The sequence below is a fragment of the Periophthalmus magnuspinnatus genome, chromosome 9 (genome assembly GCF_009829125.3).
Source record: "Periophthalmus magnuspinnatus isolate fPerMag1 chromosome 9, fPerMag1.2.pri, whole genome shotgun sequence".
Taxonomy (NCBI): Eukaryota; Metazoa; Chordata; class Actinopteri; order Gobiiformes; family Gobiidae; genus Periophthalmus; species Periophthalmus magnuspinnatus.
This window is the reverse complement of record NC_047134.1, coordinates 29556097-29575135: the sequence shown is the minus strand read 5'-3', so window position 1 is coordinate 29575135 and position 19039 is coordinate 29556097. Positions and strand designations below refer to the sequence as shown.

Sequence of the window (19039 nt, the reverse complement as noted above, 5' to 3'; positions counted from 1 at the left end):
CTGGGTTACAAATGATGGGAACAATCCAGCGCAAACAGCCACAGAAGGTGTGTGAACCTGTCCACATCCTGAAACCATGAGTCAGCCACGTCTACAGATGCCCCATGGGAAAAAAAACAGGATTCCCATTGTCTATTTAAGTCTATTAGATGTTCTCACTAATTATGTGTTTATTTATTTACCAAATTCAGAGAACGTTTAGGTGTGAATTGCAACTAAATTCCCTAAAAGCATCAGATACAAGATGGGTAGAATTTCAATAACATACCATGTGTCAGATTTCACGAGCCACACCTTGTTACCCTGACACAGTATTACTCATGTGTGAAAACAGACAAGAACCTGATCTTCACTGTGTCTCAGGTAGAAAATATTATGTCAAGTAATGATAGCCACAGTGGAGCTTGCTCACACAAAAGTATTACAAAATACTGCCATAATAATAAAGGCCAGGGTATTTTGAGGCTAGCTAGTTATCCCCAATCCAGTCAACCAAATGAATAAAAAAAAACAAAAACAAAAAAAACAAAAAACAAAACATAATTGACATTTTGTAGATATGCGAAATATTGGGCATTTCTTTATAATAAAACTTAATAAAAATGCAAAAAAAAAAAGTATTAAATCATTATTCAAAAGTCAGTTTAATCAATTCAATTTTAGGGTATAGCGAAAGATTTATTTTTGTGGTTAATTTCAGCAGTCATGTTTTCTGTGGTACTTAAACCTCAACTATAACTTTTAAAGAACGTTTTTAGCACATTTATGATATTACTGGAGTAAAGTCATCAAAATATAATCCAAAAAATTCAGATATTTAAATCTTCAAACAATACACAATACACATACTTCCCCTTTGCAACTGATAGTAAATATAGACTGGTTACTATTCTTTACCAGCCTGTCAGTCATTTACACATAAACAGTGTTTGAACTCAGATGACCAACAGGAAGTCCCAGAGGAATGTGAAAAATGAGGTGAACCGAGGGTCAGGCAGAGGCTACGTCAAGAAATGCCCGCCATTTCTGAGCTATTCTGCCCCACACCAACACTTCTGAGCCATTTTACCCCATCCGCCCCACACTACCACTTCTGAGCTATTCTGCCCATCTGCCCCACACTACCACTACTGAGCTATTTTGCCCCATTCTACCACTTTTGAGCTATTCTGCCCTGTGCTACCACTTCTGAGCTATTCTGTCCCATTTGCCCCATGAGCTATTCTGTCCCATTTGCCCCACACTACCACTTCTGAGCTCTTCTGCCCCAGTCTGCCTTTAAACCTGCAGTTTCCAGCTTGTGTTTGGATAGTGAACAGTGAAAATACAAACTGATGCCAGAAGAGTTGATGCACATTCCTCTGTATTTCCAAATCTGAGGCATTTATATTTGACCCACAGCAGAAATATGGAGCTATAATATGGTCCATAGTGACTTCTACAAAACAAAAAAGATACACAGAAAACAGTTTTGTGTAGTACAGATAATTAAAGCTGTAATAGATGATCTTGAAAGGCATGAAAGGAGGAAGTTTTTACATCTATCTAACTAGTTCCAAGCATGGATGTGTGCACGGCCTTTAGACCTGCTTTTTTTTTTTTTTTTAAGATGGAGAAGTGAAACGAGAAGGGAGCGCCCGAGTGCAAGATCAACGCTGCTGAAAATGATTTGATATTAGAAGTACTGCTTTCAGAAAAACCCTAAATAGACTCATTTACAAGCATAAAGTTGGGTCCCCTCTCCTTTTGCTCTTTGCACTAAGTCACTCCCCCTTCAGAATGCAATCAAAGTATAATCAGCGTGCATCCCGCTAATGAAACTACTGCACAGTTTGTATACCGTATTTGTATCCTGCTTTTATATATTTATGAAGACTTGTCATGAGGAGCATGGGCGATGTACACTTGTGGGCGGAGCATTGCACAGAATCTTGCAGCTAATCATAAGGAGAGATCACTAAATTACTGAAACATGCATGGATGATATTTAAAACCTCTTCAGGCGTGTTTGTGACGAGGGAACCACATTATAGCCTGGTAGATTATAATACTCCCACTTTAAAGGGATAACAAAAAACATCACCACATATTTTTCACTTCACTTAGTATTTACACATTTTCACAAATATTCACAAATTGCTTCAAATTTTCAAAAAACTATAAGGTAACAAAAGAAAGGGTCTCGTCGTGTCTGCAAGTCAACAATGATCTCGCAGCCACATTTGTTTATTCCAGTGACGTTTTGAGTCTTCTTCATAAGCAGCCATGTTTGTTTTAATACGGACGGACCATGCATGTCCCTGATTGGCTAATGCACCTGTCAATCATGCTCGCCTTAACGCTGGGAGATACGTACAACCGGTGACCAGACACACATTGTTGTAAGGTATTGGAGGTGTCTGTATTCGGGTAAACCATGCCATGTGTACAAGATTAAATCAAACAATCTCAAATATGACAACTTGACAAGACCAGAACGCTTTTTTACAGAATAAATGCCCATTCAGCACTTCTGTAAAGGACAGTGCAATGGTGAATGTAGAGTTCACATGGAGGGAGGAGTCGTTATTCATGGTCAACTCTGGGACACGAGTTACAAAAGAGAGTCTGTAATAGGGATGACACACAGAGCAGAGGTTACCCAAGCAGTTCTTAAGAAGAGGAGGGGACAGAGGACAGGTTTCACTGCCAAACAGAGTCATAAACAAAAGGGATAAAACTTTAGATCAAAACGGGAGTGCTTTTTGATGTGTCATACTGGCACACTGTTCTGAGTTTCTTTCTTCTACTTCAGGATGTCTCTTAGACCATACAGCGTTTCATTAAAGCATTATTTTTGAGCAAAAAAAAATCCGTAATAATAATAATCCGTGTGACATTTGAGCCACTCCTCACCGGGAATTGTGACGTAGCCTTCGGTCCACGTGCACATCATCTGAAATATTATTTAACCAGAACACAGCTCATAGGCTCCTCTGTGATAACGTGAGGAATTAACATGAAGAGAGCGCATCATCGGCATTTATTTAGTCTATGTAAAATAAAGCTCGTCACTGAAATTGAAATGAGTCTAATTTGAACTTATCTTTAAAAAGGTTCCATAAAGTTGCAAAGCTGAAAATAAACCATGTCTAAATGTTTCAGAGTAGATCATTTAGCCTACAATAATTAATTTCTTATTTCATTTTATTTTCTGCTATAAAAGTACCGCTTAAAGTACTGGATTGAGTAGTACAAGCAGATACGACTTGCAGTATCTATTAACAGTACCAATCCCTATCTACGAGACGCACTACAAACAACGATACTACGAGACATAACATCAACCTGACAACAATAGTCTCGCAGACAGATCATGCACTCAAACCAGTAATCAGATTCACACATCAGCGACTTACTCATTTTCCACTGACTGCACTTCCCAAAATACATGAGTAACCTGTGGAGACTCACAACAAGCTGACAAAATGTGACAAGGGTTCTAGATATTTCTCACTCATTAAGCTCGTGACTCCCACAGTGAAGCCTTAAGTGAACTTCAATTCACTACAAACCTATACTGCACCTGGCCTCTAACACATTTTTGGTAAGAGATTTTTTTTTTTTTTTGTTAATAGTAGAACCTAATAAACAAATAAAGGAACCTTTCCGCAGCTCTGACCTATAACTTGGCCTACTGCTGTTGTTGCCTCGTCTCCATGGAGCGATAGAAACGTTTAATGCCACACCTTTAACTATGGATAGTTTCTCAGGGTTTAAATAATAAACTATTTGGATAAAAAGTCGTATTCTACCAACGGAGCTGCTGTTGCCCTAATGACTGTTTGTCCACTGATCCAAAAGTTACCGGTTTGTATTCCACACTCGACATAAACATCATTGGTAGAGCGGTCAGATCCACTGACCCACCCACGTTGCGTCGCTTTGAGTGCCTTGAAGGTACTATATACTACATCACTCATTCAATATATGATAGGAGTAACAATACTTTTTGGGGGGTCAATATTCATCATGGGGCTTTTCCTTTGCATTAGTGGCAAAAAATTGGTTATTTTTCTGTGCTTCGATGAGATTTGAGCTTTAGAAGGTCTTATATGTCTCATTATATGTGTTGCATTCTGTTATTTACTTTTTGCAGCTTTTTTTTTTTTTAAATACACTGGTCCCTCGTTTATCACGGGGGTTATATTCTAAAAATAACCCTCAATAGGTGAAATCCGCGAAGTATCAGCTTTATTTTTTACAATTATTTTATATGTTTTGCAGCTTTATACACTTCTCACACAGGCATTAACATTTTCTTACATTTTTCTTGTTTGAACACTCTCAAAGTTCAAACCTTCGTAGGCGCCTTTGTCGGTGCAGAACGTTTCATCGACATTGTGGGTTTTGTCGAGGAGAAATCTTGGAAACATACAGCACTTCAGAGTCACACTGCGATCCAACATTTATGTAAATTTAGCTGAACACATTTTGTACTGTACAGGAGACACGGCACGGAGGAGACTGATGGACAATGATCTACAGTCCCTTAGCCAATCAGGACGCAGAACACAATGCACGTTCATATGCTGTAAAAAAGCATGCAAAACTATCCAAAAAATAAATAATCTGCGAAACAGTAAGGCTGCTAAAAGGTACTGTACATTTAGAATACTTTCGGTGGGATAATTCTGCTTTATGATTCGTTTTTAATATTATCATTTATCATCTATATTTCCATCAACGATATATCGCACTTCAAAAATAGTTATTGTGACAAGCCTAAAAAGTGGTATATAAAAATGTGACCAGTTACCATTTGACCATCTACTCTAACCCAGTTCTTATCTTATCCAGCCTTATGAGACACAGTGTCATTAAACTGGTGCGGCCGAGCTTTTGTGTCTGTGTTAATGAGGCTATACGGCCCTGACATACTTCACACAGACTGGGAGGCATAACATTTGATCTGAAAATGTTCTATCTTAGACCACGTCATGTTGCCTTCAGCTAACATGAAGAAAAACAACAGGGAAAGTGCCAGTAAAACACAAGGTACACATTGTTCTTGCAGTTATTACAAGATTAAAGACATTAAATAAGATTTCATTTGATGGAACAGGGTTGTCACGATATTAACGTTTTAAACTTCTTTTTTTTTTTTATACTAAGCAACAGACAAATTAGTGAAAAAAAAAAAAAATGTGTTTTCCCCCAAATGATTAGTATTTTCTTTATATTACTGCAGTCTTCTGGTAAACCCATTCTTAAACTTTCAGGAAAAGTCAAATTTTGTCCCGTTTGAGATTTTTCTTTTTAGCATCAATACCATTTTGATTATTTACTTTTGATACTAGTTCAAGTATGAATGCAATACTTTTGACTAGAGATATAGAGGCCGATATATCTAGCCGATATTTGGACTTTTTAACACATTGGTTATCGCCCTTCAATCTCCTCCATAGGCCGATATTTTGCTTCAGTCTATCTGCTGTCCAAAAAAATACACACAAAGCTTTATATTAACACTTAAATACAAAGAGACAGCTACGCAAAATGTGACTATACAGCTCTTATAGGTTTGGGGTGAGTTTATAGTAAATTTTAATTGTATAATTTGGGGAAAATAATCAAAATTGGCCCAGTATATCAGACCAAAAATATCAGCAGAGTTTATCACCAATAAATTACTCTGGATTCTAATCAATCTGTATCAGCCATGAAAAAACCCCATATCGATCTCTTCTTTTGACAACTTAGAACACATATCATTGTCATTTGTTGTATTATACTTTTTTCTCTAAATATTTTATAAACTTTTTAAATGTATCTAGAAGCACTACTGAAAAAGTTATATGTAAAATGTCTTGGTTCACATTCAAAACGACAAGCGCCATTAATATGTGTCTAGGCCTGTCACAAAAACACATTTTCAAGTGCGATATATTGCTGAAGTAAATACAGACGATAAACGATAATATTGAAAACAAAAACAATTCTAAATATGAGCTCCAATAAATAAATGACTCTTAATAAATAACAGAATGCAACTTTTTAGTCATTAGTTTGTAGTATTTAACAAAAAATGTTTGGCACCAGGTCCATTTACAGGGCCAGTACAAACTGAAAACAAGAATAATCAGCTGACATAATAATTTGATCTGATTTTTGGTGTGTTTACATGCACAAGAGAAATCTGATCATCTGTTAATCAATAGTTTTGAAACTAAGTTGTATTGTTTCTTTCAATTTTGTCTTTCATTTTTGTTTTTGATACATTTGTTTGTCCTTTTTGAATGATTTCTCTTGATAAAACCTGGACAGGTGTGAAGAATCAGACAAAGATGATCACTCACATCAGACGCAAATGAGAAATCGGATAACAATCAGCTTTTTGATGTGCATGTAAACACAGCCAATATCCCTGCGGCGCATCCCTGTCCTCAGATGTGAAATTAATATTCATTTCACACATAGAGGAATGAAAAAACATGAAAAGTGGTTTATGTTTACATGTTGTGCTTTGGTTCTCAAGCCGATGCTCCAATCAGAAAGCAGAATGAGCCTGGTACTTTGGATTGACAGATGTTATGACAACTATAATCGTTTCACAATGCATGGCAACTCATGATATTTATTTCGTGAATATTGAATAAACAAGTTTTCCATCTCTAAACAAAATAATTTAGCAAAATATATAAACTATAAGACAATCATGGCAATTTTAGCGCACTCCTAATATTTATACATTTCTTTACATGTAGTTTAGCTCTTATTTAACTGCCTTGTGGGAAACGGCATCGGCCATTTCCCTCTTTCTCAGCCTTTGTGATATGATTGTGTGGAGTAATGGAACACTATCAGGTCAGCGGCTCCACATCTATTGTCACATGTTATATAAGAATGACACTATATCCTCTGGGTTTACAACACACTCCAACACACATGAGGCTAGGGCATTAATAAAAAACATATTAGTCCATTTTTGTACTGCAAGTTCAGATATTTATGTTTTCACAAGCATCTGGAAACACAAGCATCTGGAAACTATAGTTCTTGTTTGGAGAAACACATTTAAAAGAGGTAATAATAGTGTTATAAAATATGGTTTGAATGGATGCCAAATTGTGCCATGTTTTGGAACCGGGTGCACCGCTGGTAGGTGTCGAGTTGCTTTAAGTGGTGAAAGGAACTGTCCCAAGGCCCAAGAAACAAAGAGCCCAACTGTTAACTCTTACTATCCAAATGTGAAGCTGGAACTGAAACTAGCAATGCTCAATATTATGAAACAACATTGAGTTTTTACTTAATACGTAACATCCTTCGTCAGTAATCAATCAAAAAACTTAAGTACTGTGAAACATTTGCATTGATGGGTGGGAAGTTGGGGGTTCTGCTACCTGCTTGTACTCAGTTGATGTTATTGCTTTGACAAAAAAAAAAAAAAAAAAATCCACAGTATAGTATGAAACTAAACTTGAAATCAACTTTTTTGCTACTAAACTGTGTGTTTTAATGGCATTGTCTACTGTTCCTGTCCTTATTAGTGCAAACTAGGTATATTGACATCTTGTGCATGCGCTGTCATGAGTGGCTACTGCAATTTCAAGTAGTACATGACATCACATAGGTCTGCCCCAGTTAGAGCCAGATGTTTTGGATTATAAACACCTGGCTGCAGAGCGGGCACGTTAAACTAATCACAATGTTCCTTATAACTTCAGACCTTCTGGACATGTTTAGAATGTGAACTTTGTCAAATCATTTAGTGCTACTTGAGAACAATGATTATGTTTATGATTATGTTATTTAGTGGCAAGAAACGCTGATTGTGAAAATATCAAAAACGTTCCAAGTGTGGATTTTGCTTGAGACATTTTACACTGTATTAGTTTGCTCTTCCCTGCAGTAGACCACCACAGTGCCCCTCCTCTCCTCTCCTCTCTGTCCTCTCCTCTCTCTCGCTCAAAAGTTGAACAAAAACATTCCAGTGAGTGGGACTTGGGGCTGACTCGTAAATTTGGCTGTTCCCATTGCACTGCAGAGGAGGTGAGCAGGGCCACGGCAACACTACTGCACTGTGTACTGGACCTGTGGGGAGGGTGAAGACCACTGCTGCTATGTGTTAAATAAGAAGTGAACCATCTTTATACGGAATGTAACAAGACTCTGTAAAAGCGCACTTACGATACAAGGTCATTGTACATTTGGTTCCTCCATCATCGTAGTTTTTGGGTTAGGTTCTATAAAATGGCAATGGGCTTGTATTCCAGTCGTTTTTTTCTAAATTTGCTCACACTTTCATGACAAAGAAAAACAAAAATAACAGACTAAGTGATATCAGATCAGAGAGAATTTAAAAAGACTGAATCCTACATATACACAAGTTTTGAAATTATAAACAGTATTACAACTTAACGAGAGCTCTTGTACATTTTCAACACTGCGCTGACACTTGGAGATTTGGGGAATTGCTGACACTATCTTGCAATACATCTATCGGTGTGTGAGAACATTGTCTGGAGCGCAATCTCGACACTCGTCTGTCATGGCATTGGTGATAAAGATTGTTCAGACTCCTCAAATCAAAACAGTCTTTACAAACCTGACTGTCAAGAACTTCAACACGAAACTGATAAGACAGCAGATAGGAGCTGGGGAGTCCTTGGGCAGTTCAGACTAGTTCAACTAACACATAAATTTAAAAGCCTGTATCAGATGCATTTTTGATTTAGTGTAGACCAACTTCAGGGCCAAACATAAAACAGAAGAACAGATTCACGTCAAACTGAAGAAGCCATATATTTATTTTAAAAAAGGCCCTGTACCCCAATGTATTCCCATGTATTTGAGCAAGATTTGTCATGTCCCAGTACAGATGTATTGTATAAGCAGCTTTTAAGGTCAGAAAACGGCTAATTAGAACGCATTTTATCGTCAATAATCAGGAAATGCGCATGCTAGTTGTTAGCTTTACTGTCATGGCAAAACTATGCTCTGGTCTCAGACTGTTGTGGCCAGTGCTTATAAACTCATCTCGGTGAATAATTAGGATACTCTGAATGAATAAGTGTGGAATAACTCTGGGCTTCTGGTTTAAAAATTGTCCTGATCCACTTTTTCTTGTGTGGTTGTGATTTTTCTGACAAGCACTGCAGCTGCCATCGGATTTTCAAGCATTAAGGTTTGAGAGAAGACAGAAATACGAACTGAAACTTATTGAAGAATCTCATGAATTTCAAAACGCGGGATATTTGTAGAGGTCTAAACCACAGGTAGGCTGCAACTACATTTTTCAGGATAATTTGTTCGTTGCATTCTGTTATTTTACCAATTTCAACCTTTGCGATTTGGTAATTGTGCCAACTTTCAATATACTGCACAACCTTCTTACCAAGGAAGGACAAACCCCTGTTATCAACTATCCATAACCCCAAAACACCCCAACACTTCCCAAACTACTCCACTTTCTTGCTCATACTCCCAAAGCAGTGCCCTCCTTGTTGACTTTCTCCAATCCCGTTTCTCTCACCTCCAAAACCACATCTTTGTCCTGAAGGTTCCCACTCAACCGGTTTAGACCAAGACCTGTGTGTGCTGGGACAAGGGTGAGACAGACCCCCGCCTCACGACCACAGAACCTACTCTATGCTCCCTCCCCCAAAAAACAGCCCCACCCGTGCCCCCTGCCCTGGCAACATACGCCTAACGCTCCCCACCCATTACCTCAAACCTTTCAAAACAAGGGGGTCCGGGATAAACACAGACCCTATCAGGATTTCCTGTTTCCGGGAGTCTCACACCAAAGCAGAGCAAATGTACACATAAGAGGGCTTTGTGAAAATGAATCAAATCTGGGAAAAGCGGAGTGCATGATGATGAAGGAGATGGTTTAGATTGCAGGTTGTGATTCATGGTTTTGGTTTGGGTTTCAGTCTTTGTGTCAGATTTGAAACAAAAACTGAGACTGATACAAAAATTTCAAACTTGATTTTGCTACTAAGGAATAGCTTCAATACCAATGTCATTTTCAACATTAAATTGTAATACTTTCTTTTATAGTCCCATGTGGATTTAAATCTGTTTAATCCCTCAGTCGTCCAGGCGAGTTTCAGTCAATGGGCGTATACTAGTCTATGTGTCTTATACTTGTTCTGATACAGCTCAAGATCATTCCAAAGCTATTGAGGAAAGGTTCATTTCTGTCCTGTGAAGGTAACGTTTTAGTATTGATAGTATAGAACTTGTTAAAATAAGTATCTAGTTGCGATACTAGTTTTAGTATTGATTAGTATCTGATTTTTGATACTTTTGATAACCCTAGAACGTGGTTTGGTACTGGGTCCTGGTTTTGGTTCAAGCTTTCAAATGGGTACTAGGTCCTGGTCTTGTTTACAGTCTCGGATTCCAGACTAAACCAGGTCCAGGTCTCGGGTCCAGGTCTCGGGTCCAGGTCTCGGGTCCAGGTCTCGGGTCCAGGTCTCGGGTCCAGGTCTCGGGTCCAGGTCTCGGGTCCAGGTCTCGGGTCCAGGTCTCGGGTCCAGGTCTCGGGTCCAGGTCTCGGGTCCAGGTTTGGGATCGTTGATTTGGTTTAGACCTTGTCTGGTCCTGGGTCCATGTCCCGCTCCCAGCATCCAAATATTGTATCATCAGAAGCTGTTACAGGCTCAGGTCTTGAGGGAAAGTCGTTTTTTTGAAAATATTTCAGTGCATTTTAATAATCATTCATGTTCATCTGTTTTTTTTTCAACGCAAAAAAAAGTTTGTATTATAAGCCACAAAATTACAGATGCATTTTTCACCATGGTAACTCACAAATCCCCCATTGTTTCCTGGGACAATTCAAACAGTTCAATGTTTTTACATCATGACTCATAAAATGAAAATAAACTGAACCCAGAAAGCAGTTCCACAATTTCAGGGAAGTTCTGCTTTTCGTTGTACAGATTTTAGATTTTGCGGCTTTTTCTCACAATAATGCCTAACCTGCTGCCACATAACACGGACTAACAGACGAGCAACAACGTCATCACTGGAGTAACATGATCTATGGAAATTACTAGCTGTGTTTACACTTGTACACACTGCATCCGATATGTGACGAGACCAGGACGAGACCAGGACCAGACCAGGACGAGACCAGGACGAGACCAGGACGAGACCCGGACCAGACCCGGACCAGACCAGGACCAGACCAGGACCAGACCGAAGTCTACGTCAGAACTAAACTGGGACCAAACTATTATAAATGAGAGTGTAGCCACAGACACTACAACCCGAAAGGCAAATACAAGTCTAAAAAATATATAAAAAATTAAAAACTGAATTAATTATAAAGTGCATAATGTCACTTTTCTGAGGTTCTCCATCTCACTGCTTTGTTGAGAATGTACCACAGCACTGCATTAAAACAAGCAGACAAGCAGGTATCATCACCGGGCCAAGTTACAGGTCAGATCTGTGGAGAATTGACGCTGTTCACAGTAAAAATTGATGGTTTTCATGGTAATTTTGGTAAATAATAGCACCTATGTTGACTAAATGCAAGATGACGTTTGAACATTTAAAACCGTACAGTGGAATACTCCAAGTGAAGCCAAAAAAAAAAAAAAAATTCTCATGGAGACAAGCAGCTGGAAGCATCAGAAAAGTTACTTGGTGCACCTTTTAACACTGTTGCGTCCATGAAAATGTTACTGCTTTGCCTGGAATGTTCCACAATATGGCCTTAAACTTCCCTATCTCCATGGAGACAAGCAGGCCAAATTACAGATTTGTGGCTGGCAAACACACACACAACGTAAACATCTGTAATTGAATAAACCAAGATATACAGGTTTAATGACATGCTGTGGAACATTTCAGACAATGCGATAACATCTCCATGGAGACAAGTAGATGGCATACACTTCACCAGAAAAGTTGCACTGTGTACCTTTAACACACGCTACAAGTTTTGAGAATCCCATGCAGTCACTTTAATAAATCACACTTCTCTTTTTTATATAAATACCATGACAACACCCAACAGGAAGTTAACTTGCAGTCATGAGAATTGTGTAGTTTCAGAAGGACCCGCCCTCTCTGAAAAAAAACAAACAAAAAAACTGAAACTATCACTTATCCGTACCTGTGGTGAAAGAATAGACTCAAGTTAGGGCTCATTGTTCAGACTGTCCAAAAAAAACAAAAAAAAAAACAAAATCACTACAAGAAGTTTAAAGTAAATTCATGCAAGTCCATTCATAACTACCAACATGTTATTTACTGATAATAATTGATGATAGTTTTATGATGATTTATATTTTGATATGCTGTATTGTGATCTTAATGTCTTTCTTATTCTGTAAAGCACTTTGAATTACTTTGTGTATGTATTGTGTTATACAAACAAACTTGCCTTGCCTCACCTAATTATGCATTAGTCAATAGGCCAAGTATGTAGTAGGGAATAGCAGTCATTCATAATTCAGGGCATGACCAGCAAAGTGCCAAGCAAAATGTACAAGCGAGCAGTGAATAAATATATTTACCAAACCACTTTATCACCTGACTTTTACTGTCATGAAAAAGCAGTAAGAAGAAACCAGCAAGATCAAAGGTCATGACTGAGTTAGTATTTTGTTTAGGAGTACTTAGGTGGTGGATTAGCCAACTGTTTGAAATACAAGTAGTTTTTGGTAGGGAAAGTGCCTACAGTTAAAACAATTTAGTGTTTTGTGAGTTTGTGAAGACTAACAAAAGAATCCCACATGCACTGTGAACAACAAGCCTATAGACCACATGTGTCAAACTCGAGGCCCGTGGGTCAAATGCGGCCCACCATGTCATTTTATGTGGCCCACGACAAGGTAGATTAAAAGGTATGACTGCCTTAAAATGTCAAATTATCAACAGATGCACAGTCATATTTTTTACATTTATGGACATACATATGCAATATTTGTAACCTTTATAAGTAATAAATACAGAAACACTTAATGAAGTTAAAAAAGTAGTTTATTTTATATTACATCTGGCCCTTTGAGGGGAATCATTTTACTGATGTGGCCCTCGGTGAAATTGGGTTCGACACCCCTGCTAAAGACAATTGTATAGGTATGTGTAGGGCTGGGCGATACGGAAGAAAAAAAACAAAAAAAAACATATGTTTTCTTCTCTATATTAACTGATCTCTAGTTTTGATTCAATCTTCTTCCAGCTACCTCCATTGGCTAAACTCGTGCGATGTCTGTGTGCTAAATTAGGACTTAAGTTTCACTCATGGTGAGAACATAGTTGTTTACTTTCCCTAACTTGGATTGTAATGATAAGAAGCACCATAGGAGAGGAAGAGTGTGGAAAGGATGAGGAGCGGCTGCTGAATCAGAGAGAGGGAGGGCGTCAGGGGCAAACGCCCACACAGAGGCAGAGGGAAGGAGAAACTGCACTTTTAGTCAAATTGTGCAGATTTAAGTTAAAGAACTTTCTCCTAAACATGAGAGCGGTGACTCTTCTTCAGTATCAATGTTACTACCACAAGACTGGATCTGGACCCGTCGATTAAAATACTCTTGGCTCATTGAGGTCAACCAAAGTTTACATTGCAATGTATTAATCTTTCAAGTTTTGGCACAGCCCTAAGTGCATAAATTCCATGCGTAGTACTGTAGGCTGAGAAGTGGGCACTCTCAGGGTTCAGCTCTTGAGGGCAGTGGAGCCTATGTGGAATGTGCACGTTTCTGATTTTTACGGTCTTAAAATGTGAACAACGGAACAACATTTTAAACCATTTTCAGTGGTTGAAACTTATTCTTCATTTTCCTAACACAATCGCAGCATCTTCATTATTCACCATAAACTTTCAGAGTCCAGAGTAGAGTTTGGCCCGTGAGTTTAGCAACAACTAGCATATGCACTTCCTGGTGCGTGAATGCAATAAAATGTTTACCCTACAATATATCTGTACTGGGGCAAGACAAATTAACATTATTATGCCATTCTGGTTGAAGGCTGATTCAAATGGAAAGGACAAATTATCCTACCATAAGAAAATCTCAAAAAAAAAAAAAAAAAAAAAAAAAAAAAAAAAGCTTAAAAGCATAAAAAAAGCATAAACTAAAAAGCATGGGTACCTTGAATTGGATTTGGGGAATAGATTGGTCAATACAAATAGAGATGCACGTAGCAAGTAGCCGTCTCTGCTAACGCTGCAGCTAACACCCAGAGCAGCTTAAACTCAGACCGAGGAGCCACTAGAAACATTATTAATGACAGAGTTAGTTGTTGTTTTTTTTACCTCTACAATGTCTTCGAAGAGCCTTAAGTGTGAAAACGAAACCTTGAACAAATCTGGCAGAAGAGCAGAGCAGAATCCGCCAACTTATGCCATGTGCTTTGGGCAGGCTTCTCTTTTTACAGGCCTCAAATGCGAATAATACGGTGCAAAAATACTGTCTTTAGAAACAGAGGCTAAACAGAAGCTATGAATCTGTCACTCTGTTCTGAAGCTGCCGTGAGATGCCGAGATTTACAACATTACTTTATAAATGTATAGCAAGTTATTAGGCTATTTTTAAGTAGGCCGTTTTATATCTGGTAATAATTGTATTCAGATGTGGGTAAATCCAACATGGAATACTTTACTATTATTTATAAAGGCACAGCTGAATTATGTAAATAAAATCATTAAAGGTTAAAAGATTGGAATGATATTGATATCAGATTGGTGTTTCTAAATATTTTTAAAAATCTGTATCGGATCAGGAGTGGGGGGGAAAAAAAAAAAAACTTGGAATTGAGACCTCCCTAGTTTCAATCCCAGTACTCCGTGGGCCTGTTCTCACCATTTTCATAGCACGGATGAGATTAGCAGCTCCATCTTACATTTCTGTTGTCACAAACATGCACACAGAGAGTGACTGTGTGAGCTTAATGCTAAATACAGGTCTTCCCTTGGAACCAGATCTGGTCTTGGCTCCGGTCTACAGCCGTCTGAAGGCTAAAGGAGGTCTCTCCCTCTCTCCCCTTCACTTTCTCCATGCATTCCATACATTCCTGATACATATGTAGTCCGTAGAATATACCATCTACTCCTGTCACTAGATTAATACAAGCCACACGCAAGATAATCTGGTTAATTTTATCCTATAGGGGGAAATCGCTACAGAACGTACTTGGTTACAATAAAAATGGTTTGCGATAACAGATAAAGAAAAAGACACAAGGAATGTAACTTTTGGAGCAGAGGGAAGCATTGATTTGGTAACAGGCAAACCACCCAAACTGGAGTAATTTAAGCAAAAATATATATGTTTCTTTTGTTTATTTGGTTTTTTTTTTTTTATTTTGGAGAGAAGACAAATTATACTGATTTAATATGAGGATTTGCTCATTAGAAAACTAGACCATGGAGTAAAACTGCACCTTGCACTTACGGTCGTTTATGGAGATATGCCGACTCCCCTCTCCCCAGACACAAGTTGGTAGTAGATCCTCCTTCAAAAATGTCAATTATACATCTTTAAAGTAAAACGATAACATAAGATCCTGTGACTACAAAAGACTAGCTCAAACCAACTGAAACTATTTCCATATGGCACCCATTTCAACGCAATAACCCAAACAAGAATTATCAACCAGACACCAATTAGTGAAAACTTAAATCTGTTGTATCGTTATGTAAAGTTCAAATTCTTAGGATTCTAGCTGCAACAATCCAAAGAGGAGCATTCAGAATCTGTTAAAATATGCAGACAGGCCACATGTTTTTGACAAGCTCGACTTCGTGAAGCTGAAGTGGCTTTATGGCTCTCCTCTGGGGCAGCCTTTTATTGTGCCCATAAACACTTCACCTCTGATGAAGATGGATGAGGGGTGAACCCACTTCCACATAAGTTATTCATTGTAGTGTCTTTGAAGTTTTGAAAATGTTAAGAAGTTGAATATTGAAATTATTTTGCATGTATTACTCCATTGAACTAAATGGACGCAGTTGGGCTCAAGTGTTATTAAAAGCGTATGGGGAAAAATATAAAGGGCCCAAGAGGAATTGCATTATAAAATGGAGCAAAAATTGGGAAAATTAGGTCAACTACCAGCTAAAGTAGGGAAATATCTACAAGATTTTTTTTTAGATTATGAAAAATAACACATAATGCTTCTAAGCAAGGATTGTACAGATATTTTAAAGTAAATACAACCTCCAATATGGAACTTTCTAGGAATAAGTTGCACAGATTTTTCAATGTAAAGAAAATTGAAAAGACACAGAAAATGCATTACGAAATCAAGACAAAACCAGAATTACATAGTCAGTCCTGATAAACTTATAGTGGTACTTGGCCCGCTGTTTGAGAACCGTCCTAAGCTAAGATATGAACAGTCTACTATGCAGCCATATAGACCACACCTTGAACACTCCATTGATTAGACAACCAATCTTTAAATACTGAGATATGTTCTAAAGTATTGTTTGAGTTAAAGGTAACTTCTATACTTTAAGTTCAGCTGTCTGTGTAATCCCTCTTGTATCACTTGTCGTCCAGGTATGATCCATAGAAACAACTTCACTCTAAATCTTTTGCCCAGTTGACAGAATCTAACTTTCCTTTTGCTACTTGAAGGTCCAACATTAGCTGGTCTCCATGGAGATTTTTTTTGCATAACCACTCCTAGACCTTACTAGTGTTTGTACCAGTAGCAAAGGTGTGCTAGTAGTGGCTGTTTTGTATATATTGCCTTTAATGACTTCATGTTCGATCTTGCTCTTTGCTGATGTGCTGCAGTGAGCTATGCCCAAGTCGCACTGCACTCAGCACCGGCAAGTCCCAACAAGCAGCACTCATTTATATGGAGCCATGGATCTGCCCAAAGTATACAAAGTACTGCACTGTGTATGGATAGGAGGAAATGGAGATGGGTCAGCTTATGTACAAACAATACCAGAAGAATTGGGCTGAATGTTTTAGGAAATATCTTATTCTGATCTTTCTGACAACATTAGATTTGCGATTTATGTTTTTGAATAAGAGGATTCTGTTCAAAGTTCACATTTTTGACATGCCCAGAAGAACTGACAAGAACACTGAAATATGAACTGACAGACTAACGCAAGAATCACATTTCAGAGCGTGTTTGTGAACATCTAAACTACAAGGTTAGCAGTTTTTAAGCAAAATAAGATATGCTTAATCTTGCAGCCCTGAAGAATACAAAGTCCAGCACTGTGCACGTCTTTGGTGGGTTTTCCTAAACTAAGGATATGGATTATGGGCAAATAGAGATCGACGTACAAAAATATGCATAAAAATGTAAAAATCTAAACTCAGTACTTGGTAGCAGCAGGCAAACGCCCAGTGGACACATGTTTTTCAACTTTGTGTATTGAAGAAAATGTACTTTTTTGTGTTTTATGCATTTTAAAAATCACAACAATCTTACAAGAAAAAATAAGTAGCTTCAAAGCAATCTATACACCAAAAAGTAAACCCAAATGCTTCTTTTTTCCTTCCATTACATTTATGTCACATCAATTTCTGTCAGTTTGTCAAAAATTGTTAATGTTCCATCTCAAAATACTGGTGAGTGACACTAAATGACATCTATACCGCAAAACACTGTGTAACTCAACTACTCTCGTGTCAGTCTATGGGTAATCGCAGTAGCCCAACCTTAATTAATATTTACTGATAAGGATCTATTGATAGTGGCTGTGTAGGAGAGCTCTGTTACTCCTGCTTTCAGTTCCCATTTGAAAACACCACCTTCACATGTGGTCACAAATAGAGAAGCAACCTTTGATTATAGAAAATACTCAGTACTATTGAATGTATGGATGTGAGATTATCACCAAAAACAACTCAAATTATACATCTCTGAACACCTATTAAGAATGGCTGAAGTATTATCCAATTTATTTTACTGTAATTGTTATTTGAATGGATGTAAAATCTAAAATATCTGCCAGTTATCACCACAATGTGTCATCTATAGCCTGGAATCCAAACCATTCAAGTTTCAAGGAGTTTCAAGTTTCAAAACACCACATAATAGACCTGTTTGACATTTGTTAAGAAATTGTATTAACTTACAAAACTCAAAAAAGGTAAGATGTAACTGTAGCATTCGTTTGGCTTTACGCAGTATCCATAATGTGTTTCCCATTAATACACATTTCCAAATTTAACCTTATGGGACCACTCCTATATCCCTCCAGTTAAGTTAGTATGTTTCTTTAAGTTATTTTGGCGCACAATTAAGCACATTTTGCTGTCACTTTTGTGTTAAAACGTGCGCCTTTTCCCTTTAACTCCGTGCGTAAAGCCACGTTGGACATACCACCACGACTCGTGCGCAGAGCGTGCCAAAGAAAACGCCAGAAACACCTCACCTGTGATGATCTCCCGCTTGGCTTCGTCCAGGTGACTCGAAACCACGTCCCCCATCTTTATTTCACAGCCAAAAGTTCAGTCCGCTCTAGTTAAAACTGTCCACGAGGTTCAGATGAGGCGCAGTGTCCGGTTAGCTCAGACGCTCAAGGCGCGCATAACCCAAAAGGAACCAAAAGGAACCAAAAAACCAAAGTCAGCCCGGAGTGGAGCTCAGTGTAAACCGCATGAAGAAGTAACGCGCACGGATTCAATCTGACGGCTCCTGAGACACACCCTCATTTAAAAACTAAAGACGGGAACTCCACCTTCTGCAGAGCTGCGTTCACATGCAGTGGGAGATATTAACACTACTGTCCTATCCACAACCAACGCGCATGAGCAAAGAGCAGCCAATATTAAAGAATGTTAAGGCTGTTTTTTGTGAAGTTACTATATGTGCTATTGAGATGCCAAAATATTTTTTTTTTTCCTGGCTAAGATGCCATGTCCATGAACTGCTTACCAATGTAGGGTAGTTTTTACCGGCTACTTTAATAAATCGATTGCATTTTGTTTGTAGTCGTAACCACAATACCACATGTAATTTCTTATCTTTCTCATCGATGGCGCAAGTTCCTGTAGTCTGCAGTCAAATTGGGAGTTTAAAGAACATTCATTCAGTGGAGCCTCAACATTGGTTGTCTGCT

The 19039-nt window shown here is 38.2% G+C and overlaps 1 protein-coding gene across 2 annotated transcripts in view; it reads right to left on the bottom strand.

Moving 5' to 3' along the window:
- The window catches only part of niban2b (niban apoptosis regulator 2b), a 51264-nt gene extending 32599 nt beyond the window's left edge, over positions 1–18665 (bottom strand). For both annotated transcript variants that reach the window (XM_033972768.2, XM_033972769.2), the window contains exon 1: positions 18353–18665. In XM_033972768.2, the coding sequence (XP_033828659.1) occupies positions 18353–18407 (55 nt within the window). In that variant the 5' untranslated portion in view covers positions 18408–18665. The remainder of the gene's footprint in view (positions 1–18352) is intronic.
- Positions 18666–19039: the final 374 nt, after the last annotated feature.